Below are 27,929 nucleotides of genomic sequence, written 5' to 3'. Positions count from 1 at the left end.
CTCTTGATAAATTATTCCAATCTCTAATCCCTCTTCCTATAAATGAATTTTTGCTCAGTTTGTCCTCTTATATTTCAAATTTATCTTCATATTACGATCTCTCCTATCTTTAAAAATCTATTCAAACTTAATCGTCTACTAATTCCACTCCAATGACAGCTTGGAACATTCCACTTAGTCAAGCAGCTCGACTCCTTACTCCCAATTCTTCGCAGCCCAAAGTTTGTAGCATTTTCTTAACGCTACACTTTTTTTAAGGAAATTAACAGGACAGAAAGAAAAAATCGTGCTGCTTTCCTTTGGATCTTGTCCAGTTCTCGTATCAAGTAGTCCTTGTGTGGGTTGCAGAATTATACACTCTCTCCTTTACATCCATATTACAACCAGTAATTACTCTTATGACTATATGAAGGTATCTGTAACCCTCTTGTTAACGTGATTACACCAATTAAGGTATTTTCTTAGGTATTTAACACCTAAGTACTTACAGTGATCCCCACTATGTACTATTACACCATTAGCACAATAATTGCAAGTGAAAGAGCTTTTCGTCTTGGAACTTACAACCTGTTTGTCTGTTGTCCATCTCACAACATTGTCAAGGTCCTTTTAGTCACATTCAAAACATCTGTAGGTTCCTCACTAAAAGTAGAGGCTATAAGTTCAACATTAATTCCCGTGCTAGTATTTTATGTATCTCTACTGGTTGAAAGTTTTCTTTTTCCTGTCAAGCTGTAGGCTAACTGAAGAAAATTACTCGGCTATTTTCGGGAGGTTTCCTTCCTCTTCTTTGTTCCCTGCCACTTGCATATTTGTTGGTATATATCGTACGTAAAATGTGATAGTAATAATTAAAAGCTACACTAAAAGTTAAAGAATGTCCCTAATATTTTAAAAAGTAATACATCCGCAATATACATACATTACATCTAGACATGGAGACAGTCTGGTGAACACTGGCTGGAGAGTCATACTCGCCGATCGTTATAACTTTTCATAAATCAGAAATAAAATCTACCTGTAACATCACACTGATAAATACCGTATTTAATGCATAGTGGTTCATGTTTGTGGGTTACTGTAGTCACGTCCTAGTTCGTAAACCATGGGCAACGGCTGAGTGGCCTAGTAAGTGGTCCTGAGAGTCGGGAAACCAGTTGCTATGGAATGGGAGTGGGCATCTCGGACATATTCTGAGTCGTGGCCCTCCTTGTGCTCAGGCGGCTAGGACTATACAATTCACCGGTGGTCCATAACCCGTTAGAGGAGAGATCCTCACTTCGACTATGTGCAAGTAGGGTAGTATCCTGCTTCATGAATTTACCGAGCTCAGAACACTTTAAGCAAGCCTCGGACCTATGGGAGTAATGGAGTCCCACTCCCATTTGACAGGCGAGGGACTCCTTGGAAACAACTTGGCGAACGAAATGGAATTCGATGGGGAGCTATCAATATTAATGGGGCTTATGGAAGAAAGAAGGTAGAACTGGCTGAGTCAGCACAGAGGATGCATCTGGATGTGCTAGGAGTAAGTGATATTCGGGTAAGGGGAGATAATGAGGAAGAGATAGGAGATTATAAAGTGTACTTGACGGGTGTTAGAAAGGGAAGGGCAGAGTCTGCGGTAGGGCTCTTTATCAAGAATACCATTGCACGCAACAGAGTTTCTGTTAGGCACGTAAATGAGCGAATGATGTGGGTAGATTTGTCAGTGGGAGGAATTAGGACAAGAATTGTGTCTGTGTTTTCACCATGTGAGGGTGCAGATGAGGATGAAGTTGACAAGTTTTATGAAGCATTGAGTGACATCGTGGTCAGGGTCAACAGCAAGGATAGATTAGTGCTAATGGGCGATTTCAATGCGAGAGTTGGGAAGAGAACTGAAGGATACGAAAGGGTGATTGGTAAATGTGGGGAAGATATGGAAGCTAATGGGAATGGCAAGCGTTTGCTGGACTTCTTTGCTAGTATGGGTTTAGCTGTTACGAATACATTCTTCAAGCATAAGGCTATTCACCGCTACACATGGGAGGCTAGGGGTACCAGATCCATAATAGACTATATCTTAACAGACTTTGAATTCAGGAAATCTGTTAGGAATGTACGAGTTTTTCGCGGATTTTTCGATGATACAGACCACTATCTGATCTGTAGTGAACTAAGTATCTCTAGGCCTAGGGTAGAGAAAGTGAAATCTGTCTGCAAACGAATAAGGGTAGAAAGTCTCCAGGACGAGGAAATTAGACAGAAGTACATGGATACGATTAGTGAGACGTTTCGAACAGTAGACAGTAAGCAGGTTCAGGATATAGAAAGTGAATGGGTGGCATACAGGGATGCTGTCATAGAAACAGCAAGGGAATGCCTAGGAACAACTGTGTGTAAAAATGGGAAAAGGCGAACATCTTGATGGAATGATAAAGTGAGAGCAGCCTGTAAACGTAAAAAGAAGGCTTATCAGAAATGGCTCCAAACAAGGGCCAAGGCAGACAGGGATTGATACGTAGATGAAAGAAACAGAGCGAAACAAATAGTTCTTGAATCCAAAAAAAGGTCATGGGAAGGCTAGGTCAAGCAGCAGGGAAACCTTCCTGGACAGTAATAAAGAATCTTAGGAAGGGAGGGAAAAAGGAAAAGAACAGTGTTTTGAGTAATTCAGGTGAACTCATAATAGATCCCAGGGAATCACTGGAGAGGTGGAGGGAATAATTTGAACATCTTCTCAATGTAAAAGGAAATCATTATGGTGGTGATGCAAACAGCCAAGCTCACGGGGAGGAGGAAAACGATGTTGGTGAAATTATGCTTGAGGAAGTAGAAAGGATAGTAAATAAACTCCATTGTCATAAGGCAGCAGGAATAGATGAAATTAGACCTGAAATGGTGAAGTATAGTGGGAAGGCAGGGATGAAATGGCTTCATAGAGTAGTAAAATTAGCGTGGAGTGTTGGTAAGGTACCTTCAGATTGGACAAAAGCAGTAATTGCACCTATCTATAAGCAAGGGAACAGGAAGGATTGCAACAACTATCGAGGTATCTCATTGATTAGTATACCAGGCAAAGTATTCACTGGCATCCTGGAAGAGAGGGTGCGATCAGTCGTTGAGAGGAAGTTGGATGAAAACCTGTGTGGTTTCAGACCACAGAGAGGCTGTCAGGATCATATTTTCAGTATGCGCCAGGAAAATGAAAAATGCTACGAGAGGAATAGGCAGTTGTGTTTATGTTTCGTAGATCTAGAGAAAGCATATGACAGGGTACCGAGGGAAAAGATGTTCGCCATACTGGGGGACTATGGAATTAAAGGTAGATTATTGAAATCAATCAAAGGCATTTATGTTGACAATTGGGCTTCAGTGAGAATTGATGGTAGAATGAGTTCTTGGTTCAGGGGACTTACAGGAGTTAGACAAGGCTGCAATCTTTCACCTTTGCTGTTTGTAGTTTACATGGATCATCTGCTGAAAGGTATAAAATGGCAGGGAGGGATTGAGTTAGGTGGAAATGTAGTAAGCAGTTTGGCCTATGCTGACGACTTGGTCTTAATGGCAGACTGTGCCGAAAGCCTACAGTCTAATATCTTGGAACTTGAAAATTAGCCTCTCGAAGACTAAATTGATGTCAGTAGGTAAGAAATTCAACAGAATCGAATGTCAGATTGGTGATACAAAGCTAGAACAGGTCGATAATTTCAAGTATTTAGGTTGTGTGTTCTCCCAGGATGGTAATATAATAAGAGAGATTGAATCAAGGTGTAGTAAAGCTAATGCAGTGAGCTCGCAGTTGCGATCAGCAGTATTCTGTAAGAAGGGAGCCAGCTCCCAGACGAAACTATCTTTACATCGGTCTGTTTTCAGACCAACTTTGCTTTACGGGAGCGAAAGCTGGGTGGACTCAGGATATCTTATTCATAAGTTAGAAGTAACAGACATGAAAGTAGCGAGAATGATTGCTGGTACAAACAGGTGGGAACAATGGCAGGAGGGTACTCAGAATGAGGAGATAAAGGCTAATTTAAGAATGAACTAGATGGATGAAGCTGTACGCATAAACCGGCTTTGGTGGCGGGGTCATGTGAGGCGAATGGAGGAGGATAGGTTTCCTAGGAGAATAATGGACTCTGTTATTGAGGGTAAGAGAAGTAGAGGGAAGCCAAGACGACGATGGTTAGATTCGGTTTCTAACGATTTAAAGATAAGAGGTATAGAACTAAATGAGGCCACAACACTAGTTGCAAATTGAGGATTATGGCGACGTTTAGTAAATTCTCAGAGGCTTGCAGACTGAACGCTGAAAGGCATAACAGTCTATAATGATAATGTATTTATGTATGTATTTAGTGCAATGTCGCGATTATTCTACACGAGAAAGTCTGGGTCTCTGTCTATGAACCTGAAGCATATTCGCCTCTAACTGACAAGATAATTGTTTCTAGAATGTAAGTTTTTCGAGGGACACATCACATATTCAGGAGGATGAAAGAAAGGAGGAGTCGTATATGATGTCAAAGAGCAGAACTGTAGAGATACCTTGCTAGTCATAGTATATAGGTCTCTCCACTCCTTATGGTGACTGGCCAATCGTCACGAATAAAGAGAGGACAGACCTACAGCTAGCTGCGCGACTTACTGGCTGTACTGACTCATGCTTTTGTTTTCAGCGTTGGTGACGTCATCTCCATCGTCTGCTGAATCTGGCACTGTGGCACAGCGCACTGCAAGACCTTTCCCCACCTACCTTCCACCCCCTCCTCCTCCACCCCTTCCACCCATATCGCCGATCCTAACCGTGATGACGTCACCAGCGCCACCCTACCAATACACACCACAACACCACACCTCTCCATTGTACACCTCAACTGAAGCCATATCCAGCGTCACTGATACGTCACCGTCTGAAGAAACCTTCACAACAGTTGAAGATGAAACTCAGACAGGAAGTGAAGTCCCGAGAATGTTCACGCGCCTTACCGAGACCACCACCACTAGCAGCACTGAGACTCCCTCTGCCACTATCACTCTAACACCCACCACCGCTGTGATCGTGCCTGCGTCCAAATGGACAAGGACCAGTTCACCGTTTCTAACGTCTTCAATAGTTAAAGGTAAAGTTGACGAAGTTCATCTTACATGTACACTAACGGAAATAGAAAGTATTACACCATGAACACCACCAAACTTACACTCCAGTATTTCCATGCCTGTGAGATATATTGATTAAAATTTCATCCCCATACGACCTAATTGTTAGTACACTATTCTTAAAGACGGCGGTTGGGTGTCTCTACGTTACTGTCCAACATGCCTAGAGGACGTGCACGGACTTTGTGAGAGGTCGAATCCTTGGCATAACGGATATGGGAGCATCATGCTGGCAGATTGCGCAGACAGTTGGCTGTAATGCATTGACTGCAGAACGAGTACCGGTAGGGACGAGATGGACTCAGGACAACATTGCGGCACGAAGAGCAGGGTCCTTTCAGAAGTACTACACCAAGAGAACATGGTAGGATTCATCGGCTGGCCCTGATGATGACAGCTGAAATCCCAGTAGAGTGTCACCACAAACTGCCGAGTTGATATCTCGAGTTGCCATGCTTTGTTTACTGCTAACACCAAACCACAGACAACGGAGACTTGCATGGTGTAGAGCCAGAATCAACTGGGACATTGTGTGGCATTCTGTGGTGTTTAGCGATGAGTACGGTTTTGTTTGTGACAGACAGATAGACGTCAACATGTCCGTAGATCACCTGGTAAAAGGTCACAGGAATTAGCGATAATGGAAGCGCATACCTCTCCAACTCATGGTATCATGGTGTGGGGATCAGTTGGATATGACATCAGGACGGACTTGGTACTTGTTGAAGGGAAACTAAACGCTCGCCAGTATATGGCAAGAATGGTAAACACTGTTGTGTTGCCTTTCATGACGGGGTTACCAAATGGCATGCAAGATCGCACACCGCAGTTCCCTGCAGAATCGCGTTGAGGAATGAACGGATCCTTGACTGACCTGCCCAGTTCCCGGATTTGTCACCCATAGAGCATGTCTGGGATGTGATGGGAAGACGTATACAGTCATACAAGCCTCCAGCCAGTAATCTTCATGAACTGACACAGCATGTGTTTCAGGCATGGCAGAAAATCCCTCAAAATGAGTGTTTGCTTCCATGTCACACTGGAGCGTGACATGATGATGATGATGATGATGATGATTATGGTGGACTGTTCCGAATGGACTGGAAGTTTAAACGTATAATACCTGTCATATGATGAACATCTCTACAAAATTTGATAAATATCCGGGTGGTACTTCATGGTGTATCACTTTCCATTTCCGCTAGTGTATTTAATAAGTTGTCTTCGTTTGGCTCGGTGCTTCCATGTCCGTCCTCGTTCAGTTCCTCAATCGTTCATTTGCTTCCAGACTGTTCACAGTATTTTAAGTGCTTGATGATTTCAAAATAACTAACCTTCATTATGAGCATTTCTAAGGAGCCCAAATTAATAGCATGTAAATACTTCACAATGGCAATATTCATTAATCCAAAATAACTAGAAAAGTACTTCACAATGGAAGTAAATAGGAACAAAATGTTACCAGAAAAGTGGTTCACATTGATAGTACCAAGGGACCGCGATATAACTTTAACAAGTACTTCACAATTTAAGTATCTGTGGAGCCGAGAGCAACACCAGCCAAGCTTGCAACTTGAGGTAATGAAGACCATCTTGTTTCCAACTCGCGTCTCGCAAAAACAGGAATTTTGTTTTTAAGCGTCTAGCGTTCTTTAATACGGTAACTTTTTGTTTCATTATAATACCTACAATTGTGATCTCCCTTACTTCGACTCTACCCTCTGACAACTCCACTGCATATACTATATAAACGCATCATAATTTTGAAGGGTACACGATTAGCATTAGCATGGCTGGTCCAAAGCGCGCTCTGTTTTATGTTTATATTTATTTTCGAGACATTTGGTTCTTGAAGCGGTAATTCACGCGTGTTTTTCAAAGTCCGGCAGAAGCAAAATCCTTGGTAATCAGCATTAGAGTTTCAAGAATCTGCACTATACATGTACTTCCGATAGTGTCAAAGTAGTGAGGGTAATTTACCAACACATGGTGAATGATAAGATGTTGAACGACTACGTACTGCCTTGACGGGGTTAAAAGGGAGCAAACCAACAGCGTCGGCGAATTGTTGAGTCTCGCGATGATCTGGAGGTGGAAACCACTAGAGTGCAGTCGGTCTCAAGAGAGTCTGTCAGTCGGCTGCACGAAGTTCAACGAGGCTTGTTATTAGAACAGTGAATTGGACAGAGCTGTAATGCAGTATGTTCCAGTGTATGAGTGGACTCGCAAAGAGTAGTTCAGTTAATTTAGTGCCTCCCGAGTAGTGATTTCAGTTTCTAGGTCCCTGAAAACATGCCGCAGTCGCATAATACCAGTCATTGTTTGTCTCGATAGAGACAGTACACATAATAGGAGCACCAGGTTTTATCGGTGAAGGCGTAGCAGGAGGTGATATCTATGGATTTCCCAAGTTGATTATAAAAGCAGCGATAGTATTTCAAATAGTACACAGACTGTCTGCAGCTGACTGATACCTTACGCTCAGCAGTGCTGGCTTGGTAGCAAACCTCATGGCGCTACACCCCTAATGGGCCTTAGCCTACCAAACGACCGCTGCTCAGCCCGGAAGGCTGCAGATTACGAGGTGTCGTGTGGTTGGCACTACGAATCCTCTCGGCCGTTATTCTTGAATTTATAGACAGGGGATGCTATTTCACCATCAGATGTCTCCTCAAATACAATCACGTACGCTAAATGGAACTCAAACCAGTCCTCAGATCCAGGTAAAACTCCCTGATCTGGCCTGGAATGGAACCCGGGGCTTCGGAGGTGGAGATAGGTACATTACCTCTAGACCATAGGGCCGGCACATACATAAATACCTACGTACATACAGAATATCTTCATTATAGACCGTCATACCATTCAGCGTTCAGTCTGCTGGCACTTGTACACTAATTAAATGTCTCCACAAGCGCGGTGGACCCATTTACTTTCATACTTCTTAAGACTGTGTCTAACCATCGCCATCTTCGTCTCATTCCGAGTCCATTCGTCTCATAGTACCAAAATGTTGGCAGTTTATCGCGTGCGCCAATCCCTAAACCGCAAAAAGTTTTGATGTCACTATGAATGAAGAAGCACATCAGTTATACTCATAATCTGTCCTCCAGATTTCCAGTGCTAAGATTACTGTCAAGGTCATTGCTAAAGAAACATCGGACGACTCCGAACTTCGAAGAAGCACTAAGGATATTCAGTCGTCCTATGTACGAGGGCAAATCAGAAAATAAGCTGCATTTCCCAATTATGGCCATTTATTACACCACCTATACAACAGCAACACTGTAACGTCACTTTTTCACATAGTTTACAAGAGAATCCAAACATTTCTGCGACCGCACAACCAACTTGTCGATGCCGGATGCATAGAAATTTCCTCCAGCGTTCTGCAACCAATCGGAGACAGCGGCCTTCACCTCCTCAACGGTCTGGAAACGTCGACCACCGAGCTCCGTTTTGAGCTTACCGAACAGATGAAAGTCACATGGCGCTAGGACGGGATGTTGCCAGACCTCCCACTTGAAGCGCTGCTGCAGTTCTCTCGTTTGGCGGACCTTGTGAGGTGTTGCGTTATCGTGCAACAAAATCACACCGGCGCTCCTCTTTAATCGCTTTACGCAACCGGTGCAACGTTTGACAATACGACGACGCGTTGATCGTCATTCCTTTCGGCATGAATTCCACGTGCAGCAAACCCTCCATATCAAAGAACACTGTCGCCATATCCTTACCGGCTGAAGGTTAAACCTTGGTCTTCTTTCGCTGTGGTGATGAGGGGTGCACCCATTCCATTATGTTCGCTTCGTTTCGGGGGTGAAGTGGTGGACCCACGTTTCGTCGCCTGTGACGATTCGCCGCAGAAACCCGTTGCCGTCTGCGGCATAGCGTTGAAAAAATGACAGGGAGGATTGGAAACGTTGTCCCTTGTGCTCATAGGTGAGAAGACGTGGGACCCATCTTTGACACAGCTTACGATATCCAAGTTCCTCGTGAACAATGGCGAACACACTGCCCTACGACATGTTCAGCTGCGTCGCGATATCTCTTAGTTTAATGCGCCGGTTCCATCTAATGATCGAATTCACACTGTTGACCTTTGCACGGGTCCTGGACGTTGCGGGCCTGCCTTCGCGATGGTTGTCCGTGATATCCGTGCGTCCGGCTTCGAATTGCTGACACCACTTTACGATACCTTGCCGGGAAATGGCCCGCTCCCCATACACAGCACTAATTTAACGATGAATGTCCGTGCAATTCTTCCTTTTGGCCCATAGCAATCAGATTGTCGCACGCACCTCATATTTGGTGTGAATGTCCAGTTGACGCGCCATTGCATTTGGCCGCTATTCACACAATACTAGACCAGACACCACAGCGACCTGCCTAACAGACGTGTGGGGAGTGTCTGTCCCTTTCTCCGCTGTGCCCACGTTTGCGACACACAGCGCGCTGCTGCGACGCGTTAGTTCAACTAACCTTTTGATCTACCTACGTAGATGTTGCTTTATCCAGACCGGATTGTTATCCCTAAAACTCTCAGATCTTCGATGCTCAGCCAGTTGATGCTACACATATCAGTATCACTCCCAAAAAGCACCTATCCACATGCTACATTTGTGGGAAGGTATCGACCATATAGTCAAGGGCTGAAAAAATATTCAAATCTCCGTAGGACCCATTTCAAGGTTATTTATCATCCTTGGAACGAACTAGCATCAAACTGGAAGTGCATTCTTATTGATTTTTCTGAACCGTTTGAAAATCATCACATCTTAATCTGTGTTGATGTTAAGTCAAAAGGGGTGGGAATTCGTATTTCAAGGGATGTTCTTACTTCAAGTTCAACTATCAACACGCTGGGAGAATTTTCTTTTCTCACGGCATTACAACTGCCGATAACGCAACTGTATTTTAGAAACTATCGTTAGAGGTATGGCATTTACCAGAAGCTGACAGCTCTAGGTCATCCAGCTACCAATGGATTGGTAGAACGCTTTGTGCAAACCTTCAAACAGCGCATGAAAGCAGTGGCATCAGAGCGAGCAACACACCGTTAGGTAGTGATCTGTACCTCGGCAGAAAAATGTATAATTCAACTGGAAGTAACCGTCTTTAAACCAACGAAGAACATTCAGATTTGCATTGATCTGGTGCGCTCATTTCAAGTTAGTGAGAGAATTTAAGCTGGTGTTTACCAGAAAATTCAGCATCATGCAGTTTTGTACCATCATTCGTCAGGTCGCATTCTGAAGCAAAATATAAATCAGCTAAATGTAACAAGAGTTTTCCCACCTCGAACAGATACTGAGAACTTGTTTTCTCCATCTAATCGACTTGCCACATTCAATATTCCTCGAGAGCCTACTCGATACTGTACCAGCTGTTTAAGAACCAATCTTGGGCCGATATGAACGAAGAAGACCACCTCCTCAGTCTAATTTCAAGTTCCTTTCCATGACGATAATCTGATGTGGACTATGCAAAAATTTACTCTTTTGCAAAGTTGAAACAATGAATTTTGTGGATTTTCAAATTTATTTTTTTCCAGATAAGTGTGGTCTCAGTTGTTGTTTCCAAAGTATACTATTTGAACACAATAGACCAGTCAATTTCAGGATAAGTCGGGAAGACTGATCAGTCTAAGTGTCACTCCAAGGTGATTCCTTTCTTCTATATATTCTTTGGTTTCCTTTGTTCTTTTTCATTAGTGCATATTATTCCCCGCCTTCTGTTTCTATTTACGGTTTTCATAAAATATCTGTCAGATGTGATGAGTAAATGTGCCGCTTTATTTCCTTAAAATCATGACCGATCACGACAGTTTTAAGTTTGAGTGCTTTAATATGCTATGTGTACTGTGCATGGCAGCTCTGATGTGTTGTGTGACGTTGTTTAATATCTGGCAGTTCCGATGTGTTCTGTGCACCTTGTATTATGCAAGAATGCCGCGATGCGTGCTCTATAGCTTGTTTCATGCTTGAGTGCTCTCATTTTTGTGTTTGCCTGGTTTTATGTTTGAGTGCTCTGAGTGGCGCCGATTGGGAATTAGAATTGCGGAGGGGGGAAATATAGACAAAATGGTACCTGCGTCTGCGGGGAATAGGGGTGGGGTGGGGTTAGGGATCAAAATTGAAAAGAAAGCTACAAAATGATGAGTTTTTGTGCTCAACATAGAAGTAAAGGTTGACAGTCTACCAAATTAAGTGTGCTAATAATGGCAATTCAATACTATACAATGACACTTTCACCAGAGGAACAATTACTCTTGCATTACAATTAAATAGAAGTACGGCGTGATTATACACTAACAAAGTAACTATCAGACTGACAAGCGGGTGAATCCTATCTCAGTGCTCATGACCTTGGTCTTCCTCACAGACTGCGCGCGACAAGCGGGTGAATCCTATCTCAGTGCTCATGACCTTGGTCTTCCTCACAGACTGCGCGCGGCAAGCGGGTGAATCCTATCTCAGTGCTCATGACCTTGGTCTTCCTCACAGCACGAGACTGCGCGCGGCAAGCGGGTGAATCCTATCTCAGTGCTCATGACCTTGGTCTTCCTCACAGCACGAGACTGCGCGCGGCAAGCGGGTGAATCCTATCTCAGTGCTCATGACCTTGGTCTTCCTCACAGCACGAGACTGCGCGCGGCAAGCGGGTGAATCCTATCTCAGTGCTCATGACCTTGGTCTTCCTCACAGCACGAGACTGCGCGCGGCAAGCAGGTGAATCATACCTCGTTGTTCATGACCTTGGCTACCCTTCCTCACAGACTACGCACGGCCAGCGGGTGAATCATACCTCATTGTTCATGACCTTGGCTACCCTTCCTCACAGCACGAGACTGCGCGCGGCAAGCGGGTGAATCATACCTCGTTGTTCATGACCTTGGCTACCCTTCCTCACAGCAAATGCAAAGATTCCAATACTAGCTGTCGCGCTGTATAGATCGGTCAGCCGCCACGAATGGTATTTTGTGCGTCTTTCGGCAGAGTACTTGTTAATAAATAATTAAATAGAAAAGTTTGTATAAATTGCTTTATTTTTAACTCTCTCGTGATTGAGGATATCATATAAGGTCGTTACAGTTTTCATTACTTGTTATTTTATGCTCAGTAGTACATTTCATTGAACTTCACAGTCTATCTAACACATATATTAGTGTTGGCTGGTTTTTTTTTACGTAAGAGATGGAAAAATAGCCCTGCATCCGAAGTTACTCCTATTACCCCATCAACATGTTCCGTGGTTTTTCGTACCTCTGGCGTCAAACTCAAAGCCATAGCCAGTAGGCAGCAATGATCGAATTTAGAATGTTAAGACGTAGAATAGTATTCACTAAAAGTCGTTTATATATCCCAGTAGGGTAAACCACATCACATAAGAGTATTTTTCGGCACCAAACGCAAACGAAAATAATTCATGAATGAGAAAGTTAATAATTTCTAGCTTCATGCGGCTCAAATGGAATAAAAATGTATTGTTTCTCTCCAAAGTGGGGGGCGACACCTCCCCCGCCCCCAATCAGCGCCACAGCATACACCTCGCCTTATGTTTAAAAGCTTTGTTTGAGATTCGGTGTTTAGTGGGCACGTTGTTCTTTGGTCACTGGTGAAAGCGGAAGTATTTTTGTCGTTTGATAATAAATATTTGTAAAGTGTGTGTGGTAGCAGAACTAATCCGTAGAAAATGTCGCTAGGTGGTAGAGGAGGACACGTTGACTGTACACAACGTAGCATTAGACTAGAAATAAAGATCGGGATAAAGAAGTTACTCGACTCACTATCCAGGACTCAAATCACAAATTAGGTCATGTACATCCTTGGGTCGACTTTTGAGTCACACCCCACACGCACAGAGACTTACTCACAGTGCATAATATATCATCAGAAGCTAAATATTGAGGCCCGGATCGCGACTGGGAAAGGCCACAAGCTACAAGCTACAAGCCTTGAGCTGGAGATGAGCCTCTCGGCAGAATAATACCAAGAGACTAATTTTTGAAACCAAGATACAATGAAATTGAACAAATAACAAGGAAATATTTATTGAATTAATTAAAAGAAAATTAGGAGAAAGAAAATCGATTTAAAAAGCAGGGAAAGATAATCAATATTAAAATACACATACGTAATCGCCCTTTTAGAGAGCTTTAGCAACAATGACTCTGCGACGGCATACCGTCATTCAGAAACGCATTATATTACATTCAGTTGAACCACATGTCATCGTGCGATTGCAATCGGACTATCCCTACCACAAACATGACGCAATCCACACGGTTCATTAAGAGGTGATCTAACATTCCAACAGCTATTAATTTCACCATCTCCTCTTATCTCCACTCGCGTATATCACGCTCCTCTTATTTTTTATCCATCTTTTTTTCAACAATCCATCACCCCAAAATAAAAAGATGCTCCTACGTAACAAAGAGCAGACTAAAGGAAATAAGTATTCGTAGAACCTCCGGAGCATGAACAACAGAAAATAATGGTAAGGGCCAGAAGCATGCGAAGTGCATACATGAAAGAAAGATAAAACATGTCGGCCGGAAACAGTGCAAGAGGCTAAGATATGTGCAAAGGCCGAAAAGAAAATGCATCAACAATCAGTTAAAGAAATAGAATTTAAAACAAGAACAAAATAAAATTCAAACAAAGATATTCCTTCTTGATACCCTAACCATTTACACTCACACCCGTTCACACATAGTCAGGCAACAAAACATTAAGAGCGAAGAGTGGTCCTGAGCGTCCATCAAGGATTCAAATCCTTCAATAACACGACACCGAGGCCGGTAGAAAGGGATTAGCAATTATTTGGGTCATGTGTATACATAACCATAAATTTACCAATGGGATCAGAAAGTCCCGTATTCACATCAAAAACCATCAAGATTGCAATTCGTACAGAGCGAGTGAAGCCTCGCGGTGACACGAATAGCCATAGAGTGTAGATGGAAGGTAGACGCAAAAAGAATACACGCACGCAGTAATTTCAAGAGCATAATATTAAGAATCAACATATCCACACCAAGCACAGAGAATCACGTTGCATTCATACTGCGGGGTAAACAACCATTATAACATAAATAATAAGGTGTTAAACGATATCGTTACCTGAAGTAATACACTTAAGAAAATGGAAATTGCAGCACCATGAAGGCACTGGTAGTTTGTGTTAATTTTCAAGATATGGAACGATGCCATGTAGGTACGTAAACGATCAAAGTTTCAGACCCGTTGGATTGTTGCTACAGGTCTCCCCAAGTGATTGGTCACGGAGGAATCAACTCCATTATACGGACTCTGGTGTAGCGTAGTTGACTTGCAGTCTGTGCAGTGAAGTGTTCCCCGTCAAACATGCCTCGACGATAGAGAAGAGCACGCTATCAACAACTGTCGCCCTTTGAGAGGGCTCGGATAATTGGGCTGTGTGAGGCTGGATTATCGCTAAGGACTGTCGCTGAACGTGTTGGCCGACAGGCATCTACGGTACAACGTGTATGGCAGCAGTGGTCAAATGAAGGTACCCACGCTCGTAGACCTGGCACAGGCCCAGCGCGACAGACAAATGTGAGAGAGGATCGCCGCAACATTCGGATGGCCCGGATGGAACCCCATGCTACAGCAGCGCAAATTCGAGCAGCTGTGGCACCCCATGTTACACAACAAACATTTGGTAATCGCCTGCGTGCAGCTGGCTTACGAGCCCGTGTCCCTGCAGAAGGTCGACCCCACAACAGCGACGTGTAAGGCTGGCCTGGTGTCGAGAAAGATCGACGTGGGTCGACGAATGGCATAAAGTAGTCTTTAGTGATGAATCGCGCTTCTGTCTTGCCCGCAGTGATCGCCGGAATCGTGTGCGCCGTCGTACCGGGGAGAGGGGCCGCCCACACAGCGCCAACACCAAGCATTATGGTCTGGGGAGCTATTTGCTTTAATGTGAAATCACAATTAGTGCTTGTTGAGGGCACTATGACTGCTCGACAGTACGTTGATAGGGTACTCACTCCAGTGGTTGTCCCTATTATGGTGAACATTGCATCTCCAGAGAAGCTCTCCACGACATCACAACCATAGAATGGCCCGCCAGATCCCCGGACCTCAGTCCTATTGAGCATGTGTGGGACATGATGGGTCGAAAACTTGCCAACCGACCTCAGCCACCCACAACTCTGGAAAAACTGGCCCGTGCAGTGCAGCAAGCAGGGGCCACAATTCCTCAGGAAGCGATCCAGGGCCTTATTGACTCCATGCCTCGACGAATTCATCAATGTATTGCAGCTCGTGTTGGGCACATCTTGTATTTATTGTTGTCCAAACGTGCGGTCAGAGGGACCTGAAAGTGTAATCATCGAATCACAACCGAACTCTCGCCCTGCATGTTCAATTGCTGCAATGTAACACCACTCCTTCTGGGTGTTGCAATTTCCATTTTCTTCAGTGTATCCACGTGCAATGAAAGGAGGTGAATGGTAGTAGAAAATCCATTTGAAACGTTAAAAACGTTTCGGTACATTACAAATGCTTCATCTGAATGCATGGAGTCCATCTTATATAACAATAAAACCCGACACACTTTCCTCAAGTCAAGGAGATAAGAAAAATATATTCCGGTGGAAAGTTAGACCATCCCTGAGAGAAAACACAAATCAATCACAGAAGTTACGAGATCGTCCCACGTGAAGCAGTAACGAGCCATTTTGGCGAATACACCCAGCTCGGGACAAAATCAAACTGACACAAGGATCAAAAATGGCTCATCTTATCACAACCCCCCCCCCTTTTAAAAAGGGTCTTTACTTGTTGATCAGACAAGGAGACACATTTAAAACAGAGGCCCCAAAAATATTACTAAAGTGTGCGCACCGACTAAAACTACGGTTCTTATATCTAAACAAATTATTAATATACAGGATTATACACGGTTACGATAATTGGTAGCACCAAAGGAGAAAAAAGACACAGTCCACTCAAATTGCGGTCCGTACAGTGTCCAAATGCACCAGGTACACATGAACGGTGCTTATCTTTTCGTTATTTAGTACGTAGGTCACGGTTCTGACATTCCTCTATAGCATTATGTCATTTTTATGCATTGTCGATCTCTTCCCTCGTCTTATATGAACAATACCAGCTCGCTTTTAAAACATCTTCCCTTTATTATATCCAAGGAAATATAGTAGTCCATTATTCCTGGAAAAGAAAAGGTCTTAGAATTACACGAACAAGAGTAAAAATTATTGCAACAGCAAAAAGAAAAATCGAAAGGGTATAAAGTTTTAAGTTGTTTTCTTATAGTAAGGTTTTAGTAAGGATACGTGGGATTTGGATACCCTTTGTCTTTTTATGTCTTCTAGCTTACCTGTTACAGGTCCAAGAAATTCAATAATTTTCTTGGGGCTGGACTATTTCTGGCAAAGTTTAGTGGCGTTTCGATTCGCTGCTGAACTGACAGGAAAAGATTTCATGACGACCAGATCTCCAGTTTTGAAACTGACGGCTTTCCTTCCTTGGTTGAACTTTTTGTCACACGGTTGCGGGCTTTTATCAGTTGTTCGACGGCTTCTTTCCATTTTGTCTTAACATCCAGGTTCCTTGATGACTCAGACAGGTATTCGATGTTCCATTTTAATTGAAGTGGATCTGCGATATTTCTACCTAGAAATAATTCAGTTGGCGTATGGCGACGAGATTCATGCAGAGCGTTGTTGAAAGCTAGAACAAACAGGCTAGATTGTCGTCCCAACTGCGTTGATCAGCACTGTGGAACGCGCTCAGGCAGGATTTTAGATTCCTGTGGGATCTTTGCACGTGAGATGGCTTGGGGTAATGCGTACATAGAAAAACATGTTTGATTCCCTACCCGAAGCAGAGGTGACGGAATTTAGAACAGTGTTGAAAGTTGAGGCATTATCGGAAACTAAAACCTTGGGAGGTCCGAAAACTCCAAAAATGTGCCGGGACAGAACATAATTAGTATAAGTGGAGAGTTCTGGATCCTCCTCCTTCTTGGGCCTTCCTCAGAGGCCTCCTCCTCCTCCACAGGCTCCCTGGAGAGGCTTCCTCCACACTGACTTCGTTGGCTAAGAGCGCGAGCCTAACCTCACATCCGCCATCTTGGAAGGGCTTAACCTAACTTTTTATGTGTAAGAGAGCTAGCCTAACCTCATGGAAGAGCCTAACCTCATGGAAGAGCCTAACCTCATTTTTACTGCCTGATGCCCCTCCTAACGCCTAAGAGAGGGAGCCTAACCTCACATACGCCATCTGGGAGGGGCTTGAAATAACTTTTTATGCGTAAGAGAGCTAGCCAACCTCATGGAAGGGCCTAACCTCAGTTTTACGGCCGGATGCCCTTCCTGACGCCTATGAGAGCGAGCCTAACCTCACATCCGCCATCTTAAAGGGGCTTAACCTAACGTTTTACGCACATGAAAGCAAGCCTAACCTAATGGAAGGGCCTAACCTCAGTTCAACGGCCGGATGCCTTCCCGACGCCAATTGCACAAGATGGCTACTGTACACAGCTCCTTATGAGACGTCTTAAGGGTGCTTGCGCAAGATAGTGGCTGCAAGATGGCTACTATACATAGACTCTTATCTGAATCCCTAGGGATACTTGCGCAAGATGGCGGATACAAGATGGGGCTATACATGGCTCCTTATGAGACTCCTTAAGGGTGCTTGCGCAAGATGGTGGCTGCAAGATGGCTGCTATATATAGACTCTTATGGGGCACCCTGCGGATGCTTGCGCAAGATGGCGGCCATACATGGCTCCTTATGAAACCCCTTAAGGGTGCTTGCGCAAGATAGTGGCTGCAAGGTGTCTGCTGTTCATATGAGACTCCGTAGGGATACTTGCGCAAGATGGCGGTTGCAAGATGGCTGTTATACATAGGCTCTTAGGAAACGCCCTAGGGATGCTTACGCAAGATGGCGGCTATCTAATTCTAAAAGATGGGGGTCTAATATAGCTCCCTATGAGACGCCCTAAGGGTGCTTGCGCGAGATGGTGGCTGCTAGATGGCCGCTATACATAGACTCTTATGAGACTCCCTAGGGAAGCTTGCGCATGATGGCGGCTACAAGATGGGGCTATACACGGCTCCTTATGAGACGCCTTAAGGGTTCTTGCGCAAGATGGTGGCTGTAAGATGGCTGCTATACGTAGACTCTTATGATACTCCCTAAGGATGCTTGCGCAAGATGGCGGCTACAAGATGGCGGCTATACTTGGCTCCTTATAAGACGCCTTAAGGATGCTTGCGCAAGATGGTGGCTGCAAGATGTCTGCTGCTCTTATGAGACTCCCTAGGGATGCTTGCGCAAGATGGCGGCTATCTAATTCTAAAAGATGGGGTCTGTACACCGCTCCTTATGAGACGGTTTAAGGGTGCTTGCGCCAGATGGTGGCCGCAAGATGGCTGCTATACATAGACTCTTATGAGACTCCCTAGGGATGCTTGCGCAAGATGGCGGCTATCTAATTCTTTAAGATGGTGGCTATACACAGCCCCTCATGAAACGGCTTAAGGGTGCTTGCGAAACTTGGCAGTCGTAAGACGGCTGCTTCTCTTATGAGTCGCCCTGGGGACGCTTGCATAAGATGGTGGCTATACACGGCTCCTTACGAGACGCCTTAATGGTGCTTGCGCAAGATGGTGGCTGTAAGATTGCTACTATACACAGCTCCTTATGAGACTCCCTGGGGATGCTTGCGCAAGGTGGCGGCCTCAAGATGGCAGCTATACATGGCTCCTTATGAGACTCCCTAGGGACGCTTGCGCAAGATGGCGACTATACATACCTTCATATGAGACGGCCTAGGTGTGCTTATGGCTGCTGCTCTTATGATACGTCCTTGGGATGCTTGTGCAAGATGGCGATTGCTCTTACGAAGAAAGCTAGCTTAGTGGCTACATCACAAGATGGCGGCTGCTGTTATGCAAGCGGTGGAGGGCAATTTGAAATTCAACATGCTCTTTTGACAGCGCTCATCTTTAATCGTGCTGCTAATTTTAGCTACTAACTTGAAATATGGTGGCGGCAAATTCCACGTGCTTTTTTTGACACGCGGCTATCTTTAATCAACAGAACATAATGTTGCGATCTTTAGCTACTACCTTTGAAATGTAGTGGCGGGCAAATTCCACGTGCTTTTTTGACAAGCGGCTATCTTTAATCAACAGAGCATAATGCTGCCATCCTTAGCTAGTACCTTTGAAATGTAGTGGCGGGCAATTTCCACGAGATTTTTGACAGCTGTCAGCCGCCATCTTTAACTACATGCACATGGCTTACTACTACCATCTTGATGGAAGTAAAACATTATAGCGCGGGACTTAGCCACGCCGCAAGCAAGCAAGCAAGCAAGCTACCCTTCTTACGATCATAGTTACAAAGCAAGCTGCCCTTCTCGACATACCATTATTCTCTGTCGAACAAGTTTACGCATGCATCGCGAAGGCAGGAGTGAGCACGTGCTGAAGCGATGACGTCATTGTGCATGTTTGGATATGCAGATTACAAAAGAAACTTAACACAACTAGAATCGAATACTGTACTCGATGTCGTTAATTTCAACACGCGTTCAGAAAATTGTTTGAAGCGTTCAGATTATTAAGAACGTGATTAAAACATAACAAGGCTAGAATCGAACACAATACAACATGCGTTCAGAACATTGTTTGATGTGTTCGGATTACTAAATAAGTGAATAAAACTGTTACGGGGTCTCTGTGGAACGCAGAGGTGAAAGAAAGTGCGGGCTTGAATGGGTCTAACTACAAAGTCAAGAATTTAATTAAAACTTTAACAAAGGTTATATTTCTTTCATTTTAAAAACTTAACAAATTTCCACAAGGGAAAAATAACAATCAGGTACAATGCCAATCTAGAAACCAGATTAGGAAAAATCCAAGATTCAGGATCTTAACACTTTGGGCTTTAAGCCCCTAGTTTTACAATTTTACAAATGGAAGAAGAATTACTTGGTTAAGGGCAGAAATCCCCTAATTCGTGGAGCACTTGCTCCCCAAAATACAATTTCTAGCGTTCTAGAGGCACTCTTTACAATTACAAAATTTGAATAAGAGCTAACAGGCTCATAGGTCTCCAAGCCTACTCAAGGCCACATCAACTTGCAATCACTGGCCTCTCGAGGCACAACTTACAATTTGAAAATGTTTTATACAGGGGTATTTAATACCCAACGTATGGGGCCTTCATGAAAACAGAACAGGTTTGGTAACTGGCCCGAACACAAAATGAATGGAGGCGCACACTGCGCTCCAAAATAATGAACACTTAAAAACCTAAATGGCTCTAGGCCGATGAAACAGGGGCAATTCCCAAACTACTGAGGTGACTCGTATACAAATTACTTTACCACATTACAGAATGAAAAACAGATACAAAACGTAGTCACATCAAACGAAGATGAAGGGGAGCTCTAGAGGGTAATTCACTCTCTATCCCCGATTTAAAGATTTTATGAAGGTTTTGCATTCGCCGGAAGAAAGTTACATTTTAGAAAAGTTTGTTACATAACTAAAGAGTCGGACCTTTCACGCGGGTTAAACTGCGGAGGTAGCAAGAAAGAATAAAGTTATGTGGCCATTACCTTGTAGATGTTCTAGCTGCCGACGAAAGATCTTAACACAGACACTCAGAAAGGTGTCGATCAGTTGGCCAAGAAACGCGAAAATCCGCAGTTTGTAAACCCTCAGGGAAGGTTCGAGATCATTCAAGACTAAACTAGCCACACCCTCTGAATTTTATTGGATGAATTCAAAGTAACACTCAGAAACGATAAAGAAGCCTGTGACATGTTGAAAATTAATTATAGGAATTAGGGTTGGCTAGATTCAAAACTGGCGGAAAGAAAAAGGAAATATTGCCAACCCAAAAATAAATGAACATCAATTAGTTACAAAAACCTAGAAATACAAAACGTCTTTAAATTATAAGTTCTTCCACTTTGCACCAGAGGGCATGATCATATATTTTTGGTGGTGTCATCTGTAGAAAAATGTCCAAACTTCTTGATGTAGAGCAAACAAAACAAGGAAATATTCAGTCAGTTTAGGAAACTTCACAATAAAAAAAATACTCACTATTTTAGTGGTGACATCTGATTAAAGTTCTAAGTTCCTATTGTATTAGTTTCCACTTTGTTCGATAGAGGAGTTCATTAAGGCGCTTATTTTGAATGCGCGGCGTTGAGGTGTACCTCCCGGTAAAAACATAACAAGACTAGAATCGAACACTGTACACGATACAACATGTGTTTAGAACATGTCAGGGAATACCTTTGTTCTAAGAAGATCAGATCACAAAACAAGTTATTGAAACATAACAAGACTAGAATCGAACACTGTACTCGATACAACATGCGTTCAGAACATTGCTTGATGTGTTCAGATCACTAAATAAGAGATTAAAACATAACAAGACTAGAATCGAACACTGAACTCGATGTCGTTAACTTCAACATGTGATCAGAACATTGGTTCAGAACACTAAATAAGTGATTAAGTGTAGAATAGAACACGATACAACATGTGTTCAGAACATGTAAGGGGATACCTTTGATCTAAGAAGATTATATCACAAAAGAAGTGATTGAAACATAACAAGACTAGAATCGAACACTGTACTCGATGTCGTTAACTTCAAGACGTGATCAGAACATTGATTGATGTGTTCAGAACACGATACACGACACAACATGCGTTCAGAACATGTTAGGGGATATCTTTTTTCTAAGAGAAAAAATAAAACTAGAATTCTGGACAGCGTGCGCAAGATAGCGGCTGTTATAACCTCCTTCTCCTCTACCTGCTTTGTCAAAGCATATCTCTATCGAACATACAACGCGATCTTATGCATAAGGCAGTGCACATATCGCGTAGCCAACTCGCTCACTAAACGATCATATGTATACAGCAAAAGTACAAATTCAATGATTTGCCTAATGCGAAAATAAAAAAACTACGGAAACACATTGTGCACATCCTGCGTAGCCAACTCGCTCAGTAAACGATAATATGAATATAGCAAAAGTGCAACTTCAATGATTTGCCTAGTGCGAAAATCAGAAACTACGGAAATACACTGTGCATATACTGCGCAGCCAACTCGCTCAGTAAACGATCATATGAATATAGCAAAAGTGATTTGCCTTGTCTTATGCGAAAATGAAAACTACTGAAAAACCTTCCCGCGTAGCCAACTCGCTCGGTCACACATACCGCTCAGCTAACACGCTCAGTAATTGCAAATACATCACAATACAGGTAATCAACCAGAACACTGATATACGCATACACGTTATGTGAAAATTAAAAACGATACTGCGTAGCCAACTCACTCGGTCACACATACCGCACAGCTAACACGCTCAGTAATTGCAAATATGTCACAACCCGGGTTATCGTCCAGAACACTGATATGCGCATACACGTCACTCTTTCTCTCAATAAACGGAACACACGGACAATAATGTTGCGAGAAACTACACCTAAGATACTTGCAGGTAAAAAAGGGAGGAGGAAAAAGAATAAATCATAAATAATAAGAGCATAAGGAGCTGTGTATGGCAGCCATCTTGCAACCACCATCTTGAGCAAGCACCCTTAAGGTGTCTCAAAACGAGCCATGTAAAGCCACCATCCTGCACAAGCGCCCCTAGGGTCTCATAAGAGCAGCAGCCATCTTGCGACCGCCATCTTGCGCAAGTACCCTTAAGCCGTCTCATAAGGGGCTGTGTATAGCCCCATCTTAAAGAATTAGATATCCGCCATCTTGCGCAAGCATCCCTAGGGCGTCTCATACGAGTGTATGTATAGCAGCCATCTTGCGACCGCCACCTTGCGCAAGCACCCTTAAGCCGTCTCATAAGGAGCCATGTATAGCCGCCATCGTGAAGCCGCCATCTTGCGCAAGCATTCCTAGGCCGTCTCATAAGAGGGTATGTATGGCAGCCATCTTGCAGCCACCATCTTGCGCGAGCACCCTTAAACCGTCTCATAAGGAGCTGTGTAAACCCCCCACCATCTTTTAGAATTAGCCGTCATCTTGCGAAAGCATTACTAGGGAGTATCATAAGTGCAGTAGCCATCTTGCAGCCACCATCTTGCGCAAGCACCCTTAAGACGTCTCATAAAATGTCATGTATAGCCCCATCTTGTAGCCGTCACCTTGCGCAAGCATCCCGAGGTTGTCTCATAAGAGTAGCAGCCATCTTGCAGCCACCATCTTGCGCAAGCAACCTTAAGACGTCTGATAAGGAGCTGTGTAAAGCTGCCATCTTGTACAATTCTCGTCGGGAAGGGCATCCGGCCGTTAAACTAAGGTTAAGCCCTTCCATGAGGTTAGGCTTGCTTTCTTGTGCGTAACATGTTATGTCCCTCTAAGATAGCGGATGTGAGGTTAGACTCGCTCTCTTAGGCGTCAGGAAGGTCATCTGGCCTTAAAACTGAGGTTAGGCCCTTCCATGAGGTTAGGCTAGCTCTCTGACGCATAAAAAGGTAGGCTTAACCCCTCCAAGATGGCGGATGTGAGTTAGGCTCGCTCTCTTAGGCGTCAGGAAGGGCATCCGGCCGTAAAACGGAGGTTAGGCCCTTCCTTGAGGTTAGGCTAGCTCTCCTGCGCATAAAAAGTTAGGTTAAGCCCCTCCAAGAAGGTGGATGTGAGGTTAGGTTCGAGCTTTTAGCCAGCGCAGTCAGTGTGGAGGAAGCCTCGGCGGTGGGGCCTGTGGAGGAGGAGGAGGAGGGGGCCTCTCCCGAGAGCCTGTGGAGGAGGAGGAGGAGGCCTCTGAGGAGGGCCCGAGGAGGAGGTTCTAGAACTCTCCACTTATACTACTCACATAGACGGCAGCATTCGAGTTGATTTTACGGACCGGGATCAACCATACAAATTTGGAAAAGACATCGATAACAGAAAGTATTCCGACATTATTGTTCCTCGAAATCGTTAGGGGGCCGAAATAATCAATGAAATATTTTTCAGCAGGGTAAGAAGCAACATCAGCAGAATGGAGCCCGATTTGCGAACTTTGTGCAGGCTTACACCGTTGGCAGATATCGCAGCTCTTTACGTAGTCTAAGACATCATTTTTGAGATTAGGCCAGAAGTAATCCCGCGAAACTCGTTGCAAGGTTTTGTATTGCCCTAGATGGGCGCCTAGGTAGGTATCTTGAAACAAAAATTATTGTCCCTCCTATTCTTGCGGTTATGACGAACCAACAATTCACGTTTGATTTTTAATGCGCTGTCACGAACGGATCCATCGGCGATCCTTTCGATCAATTCAGAACACTATTTGTCTTCCTTTTGGTGCACAGAAATATCGGTGGAAGACCAAGGATAGTATTGAAGAATATGGATTCCATCAAGCGGGTCGCAGTTTGCATTGGACTCGCCGTCAGGCCGTTTAAATTCGTCGAATATCCGCGTCAAACGGTCCGCCACGACATTATCTTTCCCAGGAACGTGCACGACGGTGAATTTAGAAGCAGATAGTCTAAGAATCCACCTAGCCGTCCTTCCAAGTCTTTTCACGTTGGCGATCATCCACAATAAGCCTGATTATCCATATGGATGAAGAAATGACGGTGTTCCAAATAGGAATGAAATTTTTTCAACACACAAAACTACCGCCAGACATTCCTTCTCATAAATCGAATATCGTAATTCAGCTCCGTGCAATAACTTGCTGAAATACGCAATAGGAACCAGTTTCCCGTCGTCACCACATTGATTTAATATCGCGGAAACCGCGATCTCGCTAGAGTCGCGCTATAGGACAAAATACCTGGAAAAATCAGGACTATGGAGAACAGGGGCTTCACAAATGGCTTTCTTCAGCAGACCAAAGCGTGGGTTTGGGCTCCTCCCCAGACAAAACAGCAATTCTTTCTTTTTAGAAGGTTAAGAGGGGCTGATACCTGAGAAAATTGTTTGATGAAACGACTTAAAAACCGACCATACCCAGGAATCTTCTCACACGGAGCACATTTTTGGGCTGCGGAAAATCACGAATACATTTAACATTGTCGGGATTAACGGCAATGCCAGAATCAGATACGAAATACCCAAGGAAATTCAAACGCTTAGAACAAAGAGAACCGGGCGAGTTGGCCGTGCGCGTAGAGGCGCGCGGCTGTTAGCTTGCATCCGGGAGATAGTAGGTTCGAATCCCACTATCGGCAGCCGTGAAGATGGTTTTCCGTGGTTTCCCATTTTCACACCAGGCAAATGCTGGGGCTGTATCTTAATTAAGGCCACGGCCACTTCCTTCCAACTCCTAAGCCTTTCCTGTCCCATCGTCGCCATAAGACCTATCTGTGTCGGTGCGACGTAAAGCCAATAGCATCTCATCAGAACAAAGAGATGCCATTTTTGGATTTATAGTAAACGCGTGCTTGCGCAAGAGATAGGACCTCTCGGAGATGAACTGGGTGGTCCTCAAAGGTTGGAGAAAATATAAGAAGTTCGTTGAGAAGTTTGAAAACGTAGGGAAATTTCAGATCCCCAAGGATCGAATCAAGAATGCGGCTGAACGCTTGACCACCTATAGTTATGCCCATCGGCACTTTATTGAATTCAAAAAGTCGAAACGGGGTAGCAAAAGCAGTATAAGGGCGGATTTTAGGGTGTAAGGGGATTTGATAGTATGCTGACTTAAAATCAAAAACGGTGAAAAATTTAGCTCCATGGAAATGTTGGAAGGCACTTTCAATTGTGGGTAAGGGGAAGCCGTCAAAAATTATGTTTTATTGACCTTCCTATAATTGGCAATAAATCTGAATTTACTGCCCTTTTTAGGGAAAAGGAAGGCAGGACTACTGAAGGGAGACTTGGACGGACTGACTACCTTCTTATCCAAAATGTCATTGACACAATCTCGCATAGGCAGTTGGGGAGGGGAACAACAGGGGTTTCATCCTTTAATACAATTGAATATGAAAATTTTTTGCGCACCCTAAATCGTCAACCAGGACATCAGGAATATCCTCCAACAAACTGTTAAACATCAAATTATGATTATCTGTCAAATCACAAGAGGCGTTAGGTAGTTTGGAATTAGAAACGGAGCAAATGGCAGCTTTCCGAAGGGGTGCTTCAAAAGGGTAATTGTCACCAGATTTGGAACGAAAAGCAAAGGTTCGGGTGATAAAGTCAATGGATAAACCAGTAGATAACATAGAATCGGCGCACAAAATGACAGGGACAGATAGATCAGGAACAACACTGAACACATTGTCCCACGAGAGGTTGCGGATTTTGATATGACATTTAACCCGACCCACAGGACATACTTGACGACCATCAACTGACATAAATCGCCATGAGCCCTCGCTATTCTGGAGGTATTTGAAATTCATGCCACTCACAATAGATTGGTTCATGAAGGGTATACAAGATCCAGTATCTAACAACGCATATAGTATGCGCGATCCAAAAAATCTTTGACCCAGTGTGTAGACGAGGGAAGACCCCTATCAGGCGCCGACGACAGGCCATCACGCTGGCGCGGATTTAGTTTCCCTGTTGAGAATTGCACCTAGGACATACGTTGTGCGTAATTCCATTTAAGCCACATTTGTAACATTTTAAGGGAGACTTGGACCAACAATAATTAGAAACGTGCCCTAATTTCCCTAATTCCAACATTTGGTAATACCAGTTTTCCATTGTACAGTTATGTTAGAATTTTGGACGGCATTAATACTGCGACGAATAGAAGAGACAAAATTCGACCTACGATCGGAACTTCCTGAAGAACGGGTTGAAGAAGGAATCGCACCAAAGGAGACAGCTTTTGACGGTGCATGACAAGTGACGTTGGGGAACGAAAAATCAGATGGCGCGGGAGGCGGACGGTACAGTTTTTCTCATGAACGGTTGTTTCAAACTCGCGACCCAAACTAACGGTTTCTTCCACGCTCTCAACCGGTGAGCATTTAATGTAAAGATTTTAATCGGGGGGCCAGATTCCTGTAGAACTGATCAAATATTTCCGATTCGCGTGCCTGGATACTCAGACGGTTGAATAGCGTTAAAATACCAGTGGCATAGTCGTCAATGGGTTCTCCTGCTAGTAGGGGAGCACTGGTGCTACCAAATCCTGAAATGACGTCAGCATTTTCCTGCTGCGTCAGCACCCGAGGTTATTGACCTCTGCCAAGGTCATTGACCCCGGCCAAGGTCATTGACCCCGTGACGTCATCACCACGTGCTTTTGTGTGTAAACAAGGCCACGTTCTCTTGTTTGTAAACAAAGCCACGTGCTCTTTTGACAGCCACGTGCTTTTTGACAGCTGTCAGGGGGCCATTTTGCATAGCTAACCTCAATGCTGCCCGCTTTACGGCACTAAACTTCATCCTTATATACGTGGCGGCGGGCAATTTGAAATTCCACGTGCTTTTTTAACAGCTGACAACTGTCATCTTTAAACAAGAACGCAACGCTAACCTGGGTCCTGCCATTTTAACGGCACTAAACCTCATAGCTACCACCTTAGCTACGTAGTTGCGGACAATTTGAAATTCCACGTGCGCTTTTTTGTAAACAAAGCCACGTGCCTTTTTGACAGCGGCCATCTTTAAACAACAGATGATCGCTAACCTCAGTGCTGCAATCTTTAAGGCACTAAACCTCATGGATGACACCTTAGGCACGTAGTGGCGGGTATTTTGAAATCCATGTACTTTTTTGACAGCTGTCAACGGCCATCATTAAACTAAGCCACGTGCTCTTGTTTGTAAA

At 44.0% G+C, this 27,929-nt stretch overlaps 1 protein-coding gene across 3 annotated transcripts in view; it reads left to right on the top strand.

Moving 5' to 3' along the window:
* LOC136864954 (neuropilin-1a) overlaps positions 1–27,929 on the top strand; it is a 458,189-nt gene that overhangs the window by 324,186 nt on the left and 106,074 nt on the right. For 2 of the 3 annotated variants that reach the window (XM_067142360.2, XM_067142359.2), the window contains one exon: positions 4,662–5,105. The exons of the other annotated variant lie outside the window; for it this stretch is intronic. In XM_067142360.2, coding sequence (XP_066998461.2) covers positions 4,662–5,105 — 444 coding nt within the window. The remainder of the gene's footprint in view (positions 1–4,661; positions 5,106–27,929) is intronic. 3 annotated transcript variants of the gene reach the window in all.

Source organism: Anabrus simplex, chromosome 2, assembly GCF_040414725.1.
Source record: "Anabrus simplex isolate iqAnaSimp1 chromosome 2, ASM4041472v1, whole genome shotgun sequence".
NCBI lineage: Eukaryota > Metazoa > Arthropoda > Insecta > Orthoptera > Tettigoniidae > Anabrus > Anabrus simplex.
Note: the sequence above shows the minus strand (reverse complement) of the source record. Positions and strands in the feature narration are given on the sequence as shown.